Source organism: Watersipora subatra, chromosome 4, assembly GCF_963576615.1.
Source record: "Watersipora subatra chromosome 4, tzWatSuba1.1, whole genome shotgun sequence".
Classification (NCBI taxonomy): domain Eukaryota; kingdom Metazoa; phylum Bryozoa; class Gymnolaemata; order Cheilostomatida; family Watersiporidae; genus Watersipora; species Watersipora subatra.
The window spans coordinates 25,338,147-25,353,017 of NC_088711.1; the positions used below are offsets into that span (position 1 = coordinate 25,338,147).

A 14,871-nucleotide genomic window follows, 5' to 3' on the forward strand; every position below is an offset into this window, starting at 1 on the left:
AAGTTTATTGTGAGCCATATAAAGAATAATGCTTTTGTTCATGCAAATATCATGTAAGGCTAAAGCATTTCGGACATGCAGAATTTCAGTCAAATCTAGCCTTTAGCTTGAGCTTTTAATGGCGTTAACAAAGATTTGAATTTATTACAATCCAGTCCTTTCACATAAGGCTTAATTCCTTGCTACGTAGGTGACACTATTTCTATTACGAGTATTGTACGAGTGTAGTACTCGTATTTACAGTCTGTTACTACGCAGCATATGTGATTTTGAGTAATTGTGAAAGTCTGTGCCTGTTTTGCTGAAAATATTCATTTCCTTTATGGTGTTCGTTATGTATGATAATAAGCTGTTTTACAAGTAACTTGTAACTGCTGCTTTACATAGTCAAAGTTTACAGTGCACATTTGTGCTATATATAATGTATATATATGCGATTAAATCTTGACTTATGGTCAACTCAACTTGTAAATTTTTAAAGGTTGACGTGCAAATTTACATTACAGTTATTTGGTATCAAAAGATTCACCATGTCTTACTCGGTTGTGCTGTAGGTGCCAAATATGTGGAAATGTGATTACAAGCTCTTAAAAGCTCAAAAACGAAAAGCCGCCGTAGATTGGAATCTCTTTATTTCTCTGACGTAGTCATGAAATTTGGTTATCGTCTTGTCACGTGATGGTCTCCCGTGAATTGAAATGGCAATAAAAAGTTCAATATAAAACTTATCGTACCACTAGTTTATGACAAACACTTCGGGTTTTAACAAACACTTTACAGTTTTGTTTCGGTTTGGTCTAATCGGCAAGCCGTAATCTAATCATGTGACACAATACTTCGCAAATAATTTTTGCAGTACTTTTCGATTATCACAAATGACTAACAGGCTCGTCATGATTATCAGACAATGATTTGTACTCCTTCAAGCTAAGGCTAAAAAATTAAACAAATTTTTACGATAAGTTATAAGATATCAGTGCTAAAAGTGACAGCATTAAAATGACGATAAAACTGACGCGTAAGAACAATAGACATGGTTTTATTGAATGCGTGAAGTATATTTGTGAAATATTTCAACGAATAAGGTGTCATGAAAGTGAAACCATCTACCACAGCTACGTCACATTTGAGCCGTTTTGGAAAGAGAATCCAAACTACGACGGTTTTTTGATGGTGGCGATTAACTGTTCGTTTTTGAGCTTTTAAGAGCTTGTAATCACATTCCCACATATTTTGCTCCTACAACACAACAGAGTAAGACATGGTGAATCTTTTCATATCAAATAACGGTAATGTAAATTTTGTTGCAAGTCAACCCTTAACATTGCATGAAAATTGAGTAATTGTTTATCTCAACATATTAAGTTCCAACATACCGTGTTAAATGTTTCTCAAATCATTTGAGTTTTGGAAATCCATACACATGTACACAGTTCTTTTTCCCTTAGTTGGGCCATTATGTTTTGAACTAATTTCGAATAGCGCTTTTACACTTTCCAAGTTTAGAAAGTTGTTTAAAATTTAATTTGTATGAAATCGAATTATATCTCATGAAATAATATTTTTAAAAACTAGAAATTTTAGAAAACCTTGCTTAAAACCTTTACTGACAAGCCTGTAGTTTACTTGGCAATTTTGAAGCAGTTTTTTTGCAGCTGTTTAAAGTGTATATGGCAAATATTTCGCACAAACTTTTTGCTTTATATGTCGTAAAACTTCTGTTTGAGTGACACCTTTAATTGAATGCATCTCTAATAAATCACCGCATTGACATTCATTATGTTTGAGCTTTATGAATTCATAATAAAAAGTGATCAATAGAAAATTGTCCACCAAATGGTGCTAATAATGACTACATTAGATCAATAACATTGAATTCTTTCGTTGTTGTCATAGCTGCCTTATTTTAATTGCACAGCTTGAGAAGATCGATCATCATATTATCAGAACTAGGCTCTTATTCAAAGTCAGTAAGGTATAAATTTGACTCGTTGTTGTCAGATTCATCCATGAGGTGGTTCACAACCTGACCTGAATACTTAAACGTATCGTTAAATGATGAGAATGCTTTTCAGGGCCTTAATAACAGCTGCTATTACGGCGTATTGAAGTCAGTTTTCTAGCATCAAAGTTTTTCTTCCTTTTTTTTCTCTTTAAAATTTTGAAAGCATTACCATCAAAAAAGTAAATAATTGTATCAGTTTAATATATTTTATTCAAAGTAGTGTCTTGTTTGACTCGGTCTTATACTTCGACATGTATAGCAAACATTTTAGCAAAAATGCAGACACCGATGGCACGAGTGTCATTCTGCTTAAAGGAGAGTGCAAAATATAGGTGACATTAACATCGTTTCGCCTGTAAAAGGGTTAAATTTCTCTTTCCGAAATTCTGATCCGCTAGTCAAAAAATAAAGCGCCACTCTTTATGTGAATGCCACATCTAATAGAACACCACCATAGTGGAAGGGTTGAAAATACAGCGCCATGGCGCTCAAATAGAGGCTTTATGGTAAATATATATATAGATTAAGAAAACAAGCAAAAATTTCATTTGTATTCTTGGAATTTTATATGTAAAAGAATGTTACTAACTACTAGTGTTAATATGACTATTTCAGATGCAAGGTGCATATGGTCCACCTGCCGGTGGTGTTTACGGTGCTCCGCCCAATGCTGGGCAACCTCCTAGTCATCCTCCAGCTGCTCCAGGTATCTTGACCCAATATACATCCTTTAGTAGGTTTCCTCAGTCAGCATTTTCTATTTGTTGCAACAGCGAGTTTATATGATCCTGCAATATGAACATCGGTGTGATTTTTCTATCTGTGTCTGGACCAAGTGCTCAATAGCAGTAACAACATGAACAGGCCGAGTGGTTTTCAGCATACTCACATATATGCAGCGTATCTACATGTATATATAAATCCCTAAGTTTGTCGTCTGTATGTGTGTAGTTCGGTATGTCCAGCTATAACTATTATTAAAGTCTTAGAATTAAAATTTCGCATTCTGCTGGACTTGAACTCATGAAGATTGCAACCGCAGGTTTGCAATCCAATTTCCTAATCAGGAGACTATGAAAGCTCTTACAATTCATAGCTCTTGCTATATTCTGTATACACCCTTTATCCAATTTCACAGCTAAAATGACATTAATTGAAACTCTATGAACGCGTTTAACTCTATGAACTCTTTTAACTCTATGAAACATGATGCTTTGTTGTGTGTTCGTGAGCTTCTGTTTCCTGTTTTTCATAAGGTTCAATTGCTAAATCATGGTCAAGGTCAATTATTTTTACGCGGATACTTGTATTATCTCAAGTAGGAATAGCCTCTACATTCTCTTTCCGTTCAGTCAGACAAAGACAGTGCGATATCTCAGTTTTACATTTGTACCAGTATCGAGAGGTACCAGTATCGTCGTATTCAAAGTTTTCTGCGAAACTGAGAAAATTTTCTGAGAAAATAAAAACAGCTGTATAGGTTTTCAAACTTTGTCAAACAACTTTTAATTTTCATATCATGAGGAAAATGTTTTGCGTCGGTCAAATAAATTAAAAAAATAAAATGACTATAAAAAGGCTTAGATGTAAATGTAAAATAATTAGCAAGTAATAGCTAAATTAAGTCGGTTTTGCTACAATTGCAATAGAAGATGATTCGGTAATGATACAATTATACGAACTGAGAAAACAAGATAAAAATCCTGAATATGTCAAATTAATAATAATTTAACAATTATTGCATAGAAGTGTGTGTGTATAAAAGAGGTTACTGTTCCAGCAGAAGCTATCCATCAAAACTTTGAATACGATGATACTGATACCTCTCGATATCGGTACAGATGTAAAAATGAGGTATCGTACTGTCTTTGTCTGACCGAACCGAGAGATAATGTCGAGGCTCTTCCCATGGAGACAATATAATTGTCCGCGTGAGAAGAATTGGCCTTGATCCCAGATAAACTAATTGAACCTTATGAAAAATATTTCTTAACACTGCATCGTAACGCGTGGCCGCATCGTGCGCTGTAGCTGGAGCAACACACACATGTACTTTGAGAAATAGATATACATGTATATAGATATTCATTCAATGCATAAACACTTTCATAACGAGCTTTACTAGCAGATCAGGAGCAGACAACTCTAAGAGTAAAGTGGCCTAACAATCTTACATGTAAAGACAATTTGGCGAAGGTGGAAATATTAGTTTTTTGTTTGACTATGGTGTTACTGCAGACCTCACAACTACACATTCATTGTACCTACTGTATTTGTATAATTTATAAAAAGACTACCATCTTTGACTTTTAATTGCGCATTAATTGATGCAGGTGCAATAAAAAGTGTTCCTGGACAACAGGTACAGCACAATGGACAGTATATCAACAACCCACAAATGAACCAGGTCAGTGTCACGGGTTTCAAGGATTTGCTACTGTCAGTATTTTGCCCATGATTATGGTACTTTCAGGACATGGTTTTGTTACTAGTACTAAGTCTCCGTGCAGCTACAATAGTGCAGCTACACCGACAAGCAAATCATGTTTCCATAGGCACTATAGAAGAGCGATGGTTGCGTGACGCGTTATGTCAAGGATGTATCTTTGAGAGGTCATTGTCTTAACAAATGATGGATGGTCAGACGAAAAAAACTGCTACTTCTTATGGCGTTATCCGTCATGCTCATGACACTAGTTAGTCAACAGCTTTTGTCACTACCACTTGTCAGCTTTTGTTGTATCCAGCTATGATACAACTAAATACTCGGCTGCCATTTTCGGTTTCATGTAAAACAGAGATCAGAGGGTTTCAACAACAAAACATTTCTGCATACGAAGCAATAGGAAAGGAAGATCTATGCACAAGCACAAGTTGACGCTGTTGGTCGCTAAGGCTATATCGTGGCACAAAGATGGCGCATGGCGTGTGTGTTTCATTTTCAAACACCAACACTGAATTGTTGCAGAATGAGAATAACATGACTGTTTCCACGATGGCATTGCAGCGCGATATGGGGGTGTGTCGCTACCCTATCGTTGTATGGAAACTTGGTATAGACTAAATGTGAGATATAATTTGAAGTAATCTTGGTTGCTTATGCCATACCTAACATGGCATTCTGCAGAAGACACTCGAAATTATTTTTAAGGAAGTTCAATTTGTTACAACTGCGTCGATCCTTTACGTCAGGTACTAATGTAAACCAGGTTGAGTTTTCAACTGAGCAAAGGCTCTGACAAACTCAATAATAGTTGATAAACAATGACTGGTAGGTATATATACCTGTCGATCATATGTATATATACCTGTCGATCATATGTATATATATATATACCCGTCAGTCATATGTATATATACCCGTCAGTCATATGTATATATACCTGTCAGTCATATGTATATATACCTGTCAGTCATATGTATATATACTAGTGCTGGGCACGGGTAGTAATACTCGTTAAACTCGCGGGTTTATCTTCTCTCGAGTATCGGGTAATAGAGATTTCGGGTATTCCATTCCTTCGGGTTCGGGTTTTGACTTTCAAGTTCGGGTTTTGGTACACGGATCCGTCGGGTAGTGTTAACAAAAACTCGGTCTATTGTACCCTGCGCTCTTAGTCTGGGACCACAGGGCATTTCTGTGCCATTTTTGCTAAGGGGGCATGACGATGGAGTTTAACGAGTCTTTAATTTAATAGATAGAATAAAATATATCATACCTTATTTACTATGCCTACTAGAAATATTGTAGTCAAGCAGTGATTACTTGTCATTAAAAGGTGAGAAGAAATACTTACATCAAATTTTATTTGCGCAATTAGCCAAATCGGCTTCGTAAACAAATCTATGCCATTTTTAATACGGCGCGTGTTCGCTATCACCGATAACACATAGGTCCTTAGTCTGTTTCCGCTATCGCTTTGTTAGAAACAGCTATCAGCGTTGATAGTAGCAGTGAAAATTTAATAACTCTGTTTAAATTGATTACCACAGCTAGCTATTATGGATTACATAATTCATTATAACCAAGCTTTACTAAGCCAACAAGCCTTACTAACGGAAAAAGCCGATAATGTAAAGTTTTTTATGATATTTGGAGCACCATCTACAAAAAGTCAGAGAGGTACATAGAACATGCTTAAGTATTAAGCTACCATAGACCCTATCTTCTGCCACCTGTTTACACATAAAAGCCCTGTAGCCCCAGACTATCTTGACTGTTTAACAATCCACCTGTTAACGCTGCGAGTACGAATGTCAGTCAATAAAAATTGTGAAAAGTGATAAATAAATCGAAAAGAAATATCATTGCTTTGTAAATTTGAAGATATATCTGTTTAGAAAATTTAAACATAAAATCCATATCAACAAACCCGATACCCGAAAAACCCGTAGGCAAAGAAATACCCGAGCCTAGCACTACTAGCTACCCGATACTCGAAAAACCCGAACAGAAGGGGGTGGGTCTAAACCCGTTGACCAAGAAGTACTCGTGCCCAGCACTAATATATACCCGTCAGTCATATGTATATATACCTGTCAGTCATATGTATATATACCCGTCAGTCATATGTATATATACCTGTCAGTCATATGTATATATACCTGTCAGTCATATGTATATATACCCGTCAGTCATATGTATATATACCTGTCAGTCATATGTATATATACCTGTCAGTCATATGTATATATACCCGTCGATCATATGTATATATATATACCTGTCGATCATATGTATATATACCTGTCGATCATATGTATATATACCTGTCAGTCATATGTATATATACCTGTCAGTCATATGTATATATACCCGTCGATCATATGTATATACATATACCTGTCGATCATATGTATATATATCTCCTCATATACCTAAAATTCTTGAAGTATATGGGGAAATGCAAGCACACTGACAAGAACAAACAATCTTTTTTAGATTTTAAATTGTAATGTTTTGAGAAGTTAGCTAATCATGATTTAGTGTTCACCCTGGAGACAAATTTTAATATCGATATTTGTTTGCAAAAAAATATATATCACAACTACTCACTGTCCGTTTTTAGATAGTAAGTGTTAATACATATCATTATTCTATTTATCTATATCATCATTTTATTTATATATATTATCATTTTAGTTATATATTATTTTATTTATAAATATCATCATTTTATTTATACATATCACTATTTTATTTATACATATTGTCATTTTGTTTATTTATCAAGGAGAAAGCTATCCTATCAGATATAGCTGTTCTCACTTGTTGAATGTGTTGTTTGTTGAATTTAGATGGCCAATCAGATGAATAGAATGAGTTTACAACAGCCACCTCCGCATGGCATGGCATCACAGAGTCAAGGCAATCCTATGCCTTCATCACAGTCATTCAATAGACCGCCATTAGCGGGCCCTGGTGCACCCAATGGGCCCGAACACCAGCTTCCACCACATTCTGGTTCACAGCCTGTCTCAACGAACACTTCCGCCGCTTTTAACAAAATGCTACCGCCTACAGCAGGTATGCAGGCTGGTGTTCCACCAACTTCACATTACAATGGACCACCAACTTCAAATGTAGGACCTAATAGTATGCCACCCACTTCGCTATACGGTGGGCAACCTAACGGAGTATCTGCTCCTTTACCAGGAAACGCTGGAAATCAACCACAAGCTCCAGGGCAGCTACAACAACCTGGTTTACATTTACCACAACCAGGAGCAATGCATCCGCCACAACCAGGTATGCCTGCACGACAACCTGGTATGCTGTCACAACCGGGTATGCCAGGCCAACTGCCTCAACCTGGTATGCCAGGCCAACCACCTCAACCGGGCATGCCAGGTCAACCCCCACAACCGGGCATGTCAGGTCAACCACCTCAACCAGGCATGCCAGGTCAACCACCTCAACCGGGCATGCCAGGTCAACCACCACAGAGCGGCATGCTAAGTCAGCCTCCACGACCTGGTATGCTACCACCGCAACCTGGCATGACAGCACAACCGCCACAACACGGTATGCAGCCACCACAACCTGGCATGATCCACCCGTCGCAACCCGGAATGCCAAGTCAGCCGCCGCAACCAGGAATGATGGGGTCATCTGGAGGCGCTAATTATATGAATTCTGCACCTGCTCCAAAACGCCTTGATCCTGACACCATGCCTAGTCCGGTGAGTCAAACTCTGGGTGACAATAGATTTTAATAAACTGAAAATCATCAGTCTTGTTTCTTTCTTATAGCTATATTCAGGGACTTCAGGGAGAAAGTGTTATCACTTTACTATGCTTATCGATGGATAATCTGCTTCAGCACTTGTATTGCTTTTGCTCAGAAAATGGGACCTGCTGTCAAAATAGTCATCGGCGCTATCTAGTTGTTTAGTCCTGTTGTCAACCGAGCCTTTATGATAGCGGAGATGATGATTTGCAATAGCGATTGTTTTTAATGCTTTAGAGGTTTTTGCAGCCGCTTAATTATCCATTTATATTCTCGAAGCTTAGTATGCGGGCAAGATGCTTATTTTAACTAACCGTCATATCATGAGCATGAGATACAAAAGGAAAAGGCTTAATTCTATAGCTGCGCAATTAAAGAGTGTTAATGCTTTTAAACCTCTTTCAAGTTTTTTAATGTTTTTTTGTTAAAAAGTAGCTATTTTTATTGTTTGATGCTTTTTTGTTTCTGTTGTTGACTCGGATTATGCATTAAGTTGCTGCCATTTCCTTCAGTACAGTCTAACTCCGACTTACAATCACCTCCACTTGTGAACTTGTCGACATACAATGTAAAATTTGAGCAAATATTTGCGTCGACAGGCAACATCGTTTTCAACTTACGACAATCGCAATGTTTAAAGCATTGTAGCTTTGTAGTTATAAGCAAAAAAGCTAGTAGAAATTAACAATGAAACAAAGATAATTAAAAATGCCTAAAAAGTTAAGCGCAAGGATGTTGGGTTTTCATTAGCCCGAGTTGTGCCACTTATCACTACCTCTCACTTTTCTACCAAACCTAGCATTGCTGAGTTTACACCTTCCTTCAAGTGTCGCTATACTGAAAAAATATCTTTTTACTGATTCTTATTTTAATAATTTAGTTTTTACAGATGTTTTAAGTATAATTTTAAATAATGCATTTGTTTAATGTTTAGTGTAATCACGTAAAATATAAAATAAATTTATAGTTGTTTTTTGGGCTTCAGAACAAATTAAGGATAATATAATGTATTGTTATAAGGACATTTGTCTCAGCCTATGAAATTTATGTCATGCGAAGGAAATATCAAAACATTATAACTTTGTATGTCAATGTTTGATTGTACTGTTATTATATAATATACTGTACTCTATGACAGTCCATTGTCATGAATATCAGTTTAGTATGTCTGTATTTTTATGAGTAATGTTTTCTTTTTTCAATTACTGTATGATAGTCTATAAACAATCCTAGTGCCCTAGCAAGACTAGATGTTGTCAAACTCCTGTACTGTCAGGTCTTACGGTACAACTTTGTAAGGCAAGACGGTATGTTAAAAATATTTTATAGAAAGGTTCGTAAAGCAAGTTTTTGTGTTCTTATTTTGAAAGGCGACGAGTTTAGAGTGTCTGTGTAGTAGTGGTGTCAGCGTAGTAGCAGTGTTCCAACTGGCAAGACTTTCTTGTTTGCGCAGTGTTGTCCTTGTGGTATTGTTTAATCGGTGCTACATGTAATTGGCATGACTCATTCAGTGCCCGTGACTCATTCAATGCCCGTGGCTCATTCAATGCCCGTGACTCATTCAATGCCGGTGACTCATTCAATGCCTGCAATAAAAGTATCAGCTGTTGCCTAATATCAAAATACCATACTTGGTGGCTTAAATTGGATTCTTGGTTAGTTTGCTAAAATCATGATGTCACTGTCTTTAGCAGCTTTGGAAATTGTTACATTGGCGTAACGGCTTGTCAACTATTTCTTAAATGCAGATTCAGGTCATCATGGATGACATAAAAATGAAGAGTGGAGTATTTCAGACAGCGCAAAGAGGAGTTGTCCCGCCTCTAGTAACCACAGATTTTACCTGTCAAGACCAAGGTAAATATTTCTGTTAGTTATGCAATTCACTTGAAGGGTGACTTGCAACAAAATTCACATTACAATTATTTGGTATCAAAAGATTCACCGTGTCTTACTCTGCTGTGTTTTAGGTGCAAAATATGTGGAAATGTGATTACAGGCTTAGATAGCTCAAACCGCCGTAGATTGGAATCAATTTATTTTTCTGTTGTACTCAAACGATTTGTTTATTGTTTTGACACGTGATGTTCTCACGTGAATTGAAAGGGCAATAAAAGGATCAATATAAAACTTCTCGTAGCACTAGTTTATGACAAACACTTCAGGTTTTACCAAAGAGCCCTTACCAAACACAGATGCTCGCTAGTTTACAGTTTTGTTTTGGCTTGGTCTAATCGTCTAGTCGTAATCCGATCATGTTACCTATACTTACTGCCAAATGGCCCGAATAATTTCTGTAGCATTGTTCGATTATCGCAGGTGACCAACAGGCTCGTCATGTTTATCAGAGGATGATATTCACTCTTTCGAGCTAAGGTTAAAAAATTAAATGAATTTTCACTGAGTTTTGAAAAATCAGTGCTCTAAATGACAGCATTACAATGATGATGAAATAGACGCGTAGGGACGATAGACATGGTTTTATTGAATGCGTGAAGTATATTTGTGAAAATATTTCGACGATTGAGGTTGCATGAAAGTGTAAACAGAAGCCACCTTGTACAACTACGTCCCATTTGAGCTGTTTTGGAAAGAGATTCTAATCTACGGCAGTTTCGTGATGGCTCCGATTACCTGTTCGTTTTTGAGCTTTTAGGAGCTTGTAATCACATTTCCACATATTTTGCACCTACAACACAGCAGAGTAAGACATGGTGAATCTTTTGATACCAAATAACTGTAATGTGAATTTTGTTGCAAGTCAACCTTTAAGCATTTTACTTTGATCTGATGATTTGCTGCTAGTACATTGTAATAATTGTTAGTCCAATAGCATTTTTTATCATTTTTCTAGAGCATATTTTCAATTCTTGAGTTTCTTTTACATAAATATGCCTAATGCATAGATGAAGCTTTATTTTTGGTACTATTTCAATGACAATATTATAGAGCGTTATCAACCATTACATTTTTTGTGTTTTCAGGAAACTGCAATCCTCGATATCTAAGGTCGACAATGTACAGCATACCAAACAGTAGTGAGATGATGAAACAATGCAAGATGCCATTTGCTGTCGCCTGCACTCCTTATGCTAAGATACCCGCCAGTGAGGTGAGGGACAGTGAACAAGGCTATTACATATCCGGCTTTTAGTTTTCAAAATTAATTGTTCACTTGCATGATTGTTGTTTGTTAAACCAATTATTAAGTGGAACAGATCACCAGGAGATAGATGTGATAGATAAAACACAAAACTCTGTGATATACTAAAAGTGTCTTTCATCCACATGACTGTTGTTATCATCGGAATATAAACAACTAGCTCATTCGGTCTAACTATGTCACATGCGTTTCAGCGACCACCACCATTGGTCAATCTTGGGGAACTCGGGCCTGTCAGATGTCGTAGATGCAGAGCGTACATGTCACCTCATATGCAATTCATAGACGGAGGGAGGCGATTCTCCTGTCCTTACTGCACTTGCGCAACTGATGGTATGTGTCTGTAAATGTATGTTCATTCGTCTAAACTCGGCCTCATCAAATGAGTAAAGTGACATGGTGAAATTCTGTTATTGCGACTCTCGCACGGGTCTTCCTCACAATTATCGTAAAACCTTCTATTCAACCCCATGGCACTTTATTTTTAGCACTTCTTCTATAGTGGCGGTCAATTAGAGGTAGCGGTCAAATAGAACTGTTGGTGTATTCTTTAAATGGCTCGTCAAAATTTTGGGAAAATAAATTTAACCCTTTTGCGGGCGAAGCGAATGTCGCCTATACTTGGCTCTCTTTTTTCTGGTGGAGCAGTATAAACCTTTTGGATGCAATAAATCTGCTAACTTACCTCCAACTTGTCAAAGATCTCTTAATAAATTTGCATTGAGAAACTGAGAAATATCTTTACCAGCTTCTCCGTTTCTACTACTCTGATAGTTTCTCAGAACTACTCTGATATACATCTTTTGCCTGCAATTGATCTGCGATGATATTTTAGCCATTGTCTTGCTTTACAATTTGTTAGAGCTTTCAATTTTTATTTAATTCTAAATTTGAAGACATATTTTTATTTTATATCTATATTTAACAATGTTGCATAAAAGCTCATTGCACTCATTGATAAGTTTGCTACAGTTTGCAGCCAAAACTAACTTTTTATGTGCAATAGAAGAGGAGTTACGAGCATGGATCAATTGTATAATCAGATTACCGCAATGTTGCTATTAAATAATATGCTATAAATTTGCAAATTTACAAGTTATATAATAATAATCTATCAAATGCTACAAATATATATTCATGAACAAGTGACATAAACGAACCATACTTATATTACATGCAGAAACAAAAATTAGCATTTTGAAAACAAACAATTCCATCATTTGCTCGGATAGCTGCGTTCTGATTGTTGCTTTCGATGGAACGAACATCTTCTGGTTGTCCAATACCTTCCACAATGTCATCTGACCTCAACTCTTTTTGCACTGCTGAACTAGTCGATATTAGAGTTCAAACAATTTTTTGGCAAAGCAAAACATTTACGCGTTGCATTTAGCACAAATGCAACGCGTAAAAGTTTTGCTCGCTAAACTTAACTTTCGGCGCTGACTTGACTAACTGAGTTAGAGCTGACTAACTGAACTTTGACTTGCAAACGGTTTTTTTATATATCATATGTACATCGAAGTATTAAGACCGAGTTAAACAAGGGACTACTATACGTCTGAGGCAGTTAGTAATTATTTTTAGTGTTGCTTTCAAATTTTATCTACCATCATAAATTTGAACCGTTTTTTATATATGTAAGCTACTTCGAAGTAGAAAGACCGCATTAAACAAGGAACTACTATTAGTCTGCGACTGTTATTGATTATTTCTATGGTGTTGCTTTCAAATTTTAATGAAAAAAAGCGAAAAGTTTTGCAACAACTAATGGATTTATGCTCTGGTATTTAAAGATGCTTGTTGTCTATTACCAGTTACATAAGTGGTTTTCTCACTTGTTCAAGATTTGTCTCATCTTGTCTACATAGATAAGAAAAGTATAAGATTTATCCTCTCCTCTTTAGGCTATGTATATGAGCACTTCTTATTGAGAGGTCTTCAGTATCCTCGGATTCATTTCAAACTTTTGTACATGTATATTGCAGTTGTATCAGCTAGGATTTATATAAATATTCATTCAATGCATTAACGCTCTTCTACTGATTTTTACTAGCCGGTCAGGAGCAGACAACTCTAAGGAAAAATAGTATTTGAACAGCTTGGCTTAAATTTCTATTAATAGTTTTAATGATTGTCTAACACTCTTATTATGATGTTTTTGGCTGCTCAAAGATTTAGGTTGACATCAAACTGCACTCTGAATCATTTGCCATGCCTGCTGTCTCTGCTTGCGTACCTTAAAGGTTGACTTGCAACAAAATTTTCATTACAGTTATTTGGTATCAAAAGGTTCACCATGTTTTACTCTTATGTGTTGTAGGTTCAAAATATGTGGAAATGTGATTACAAGCTTTTGAAAGCTCAAAAACGAACAAGTAAAAAAACGGCCATAAGTTGGAATCCCTTTATTTCGATAACATATTCAACTCGACGTGATTATTGTTTTGATACGTGATATTATCACGTGAAATGAAAGGCCAATAAAAAGCTCAATATAAAGTGTCTCATAGCCCTAGTTTATGACAAACACTTCGGCCTTTACCGGAAAGCCTTTATCAAATACACGTGTAGATGCTCGCTAATTTACAGTTTTGTTTCAACTTGGTCTAATCATGTAGTTGTAATCTTATCATGTGACCCATATTTCCGGCCAAATGACGCGAACAATTTCTGCAGCACTTTTCGACCATCACCAGTGACCAACAGGTTCTTCGTGGTTATCAGAGGATGATATGCACCCCCTCAAGCTATGGTTAAAAAATTAAACTGATTTTTAACCTTGGTTTTGAGATATCAGTGCTCAAAGTGACAGCATTACAAGGATAATGAAACAGGCGCGTAAGGACAATAGACATGGTTTCATTGAATGCGTGAAGTGTATTTGTGAAAATATTTCAGCAAATGAGATTGCATGAAAGTCTAAACAAACACATCTTGTTCATCTACGTCACATTTGAGCCATTTTGAGAGGGATTCCAACATACAGTGTTTTCGTGATGGCTGCGATTAACTGTTTGTTTTTGAGCTTTTCAAAGCTTGTAATCACATTTCCACATATTTTGAACCCACAACATAGCCGAGTAAGACATTCTGAACCTTTTGATACCAAATAACTAATGTAAATTTTGTTGCAAGTCAACCTTCAACCTGGCACATATGTCTGAGATATTTATTTGAAGTTGTATGTTTTTAGTTCCCCAAGAGTATTTTGCTCATCTAGACCATACTGGAAGAAGGGTGGACACTTATGAGAGACCAGAACTCTGCCTCGGCTCTTACGAATTTGTAGCCACCAAAGATTATTGCAAAGTATGTTGTAGTTGTCTTCTCATTTCATGTAAGATGACAACTCTTTACGCAATTTTTCTTGTTTAATTTATTGGAAGTAAAACACGTATAAAACATGAGATTAATTTTCAGTTTTTATACCAGCATTGTCATTTGTTGTTTTTTAATGTTTTTGTTATACC

The 14,871-nt window shown here is 36.3% G+C and overlaps 1 protein-coding gene across 2 annotated transcripts in view; it reads left to right on the plus strand.

Moving 5' to 3' along the window:
• The window catches only part of LOC137394784 (protein transport protein Sec24C-like), a 42,912-nt gene that overhangs the window by 1,845 nt on the left and 26,196 nt on the right, over nt 1-14,871 (plus strand). For both annotated transcript variants that reach the window (XR_010978373.1, XM_068081551.1), the window contains exons 2-8: nt 2,621-2,711; nt 4,339-4,412; nt 7,304-8,188; nt 9,984-10,092; nt 11,220-11,347; nt 11,593-11,731; nt 14,595-14,710. Coding sequence is in view for 1 of the 2 variants with exons in the window: in XM_068081551.1 (XP_067937652.1) it covers nt 2,621-2,711; nt 4,339-4,412; nt 7,304-8,188; nt 9,984-10,092; nt 11,220-11,347; nt 11,593-11,731; nt 14,595-14,710 (1,542 nt within the window). In the remaining variant the exon portion in view is untranslated. The remainder of the gene's footprint in view (nt 1-2,620; nt 2,712-4,338; nt 4,413-7,303; nt 8,189-9,983; nt 10,093-11,219; nt 11,348-11,592; nt 11,732-14,594; nt 14,711-14,871) is intronic.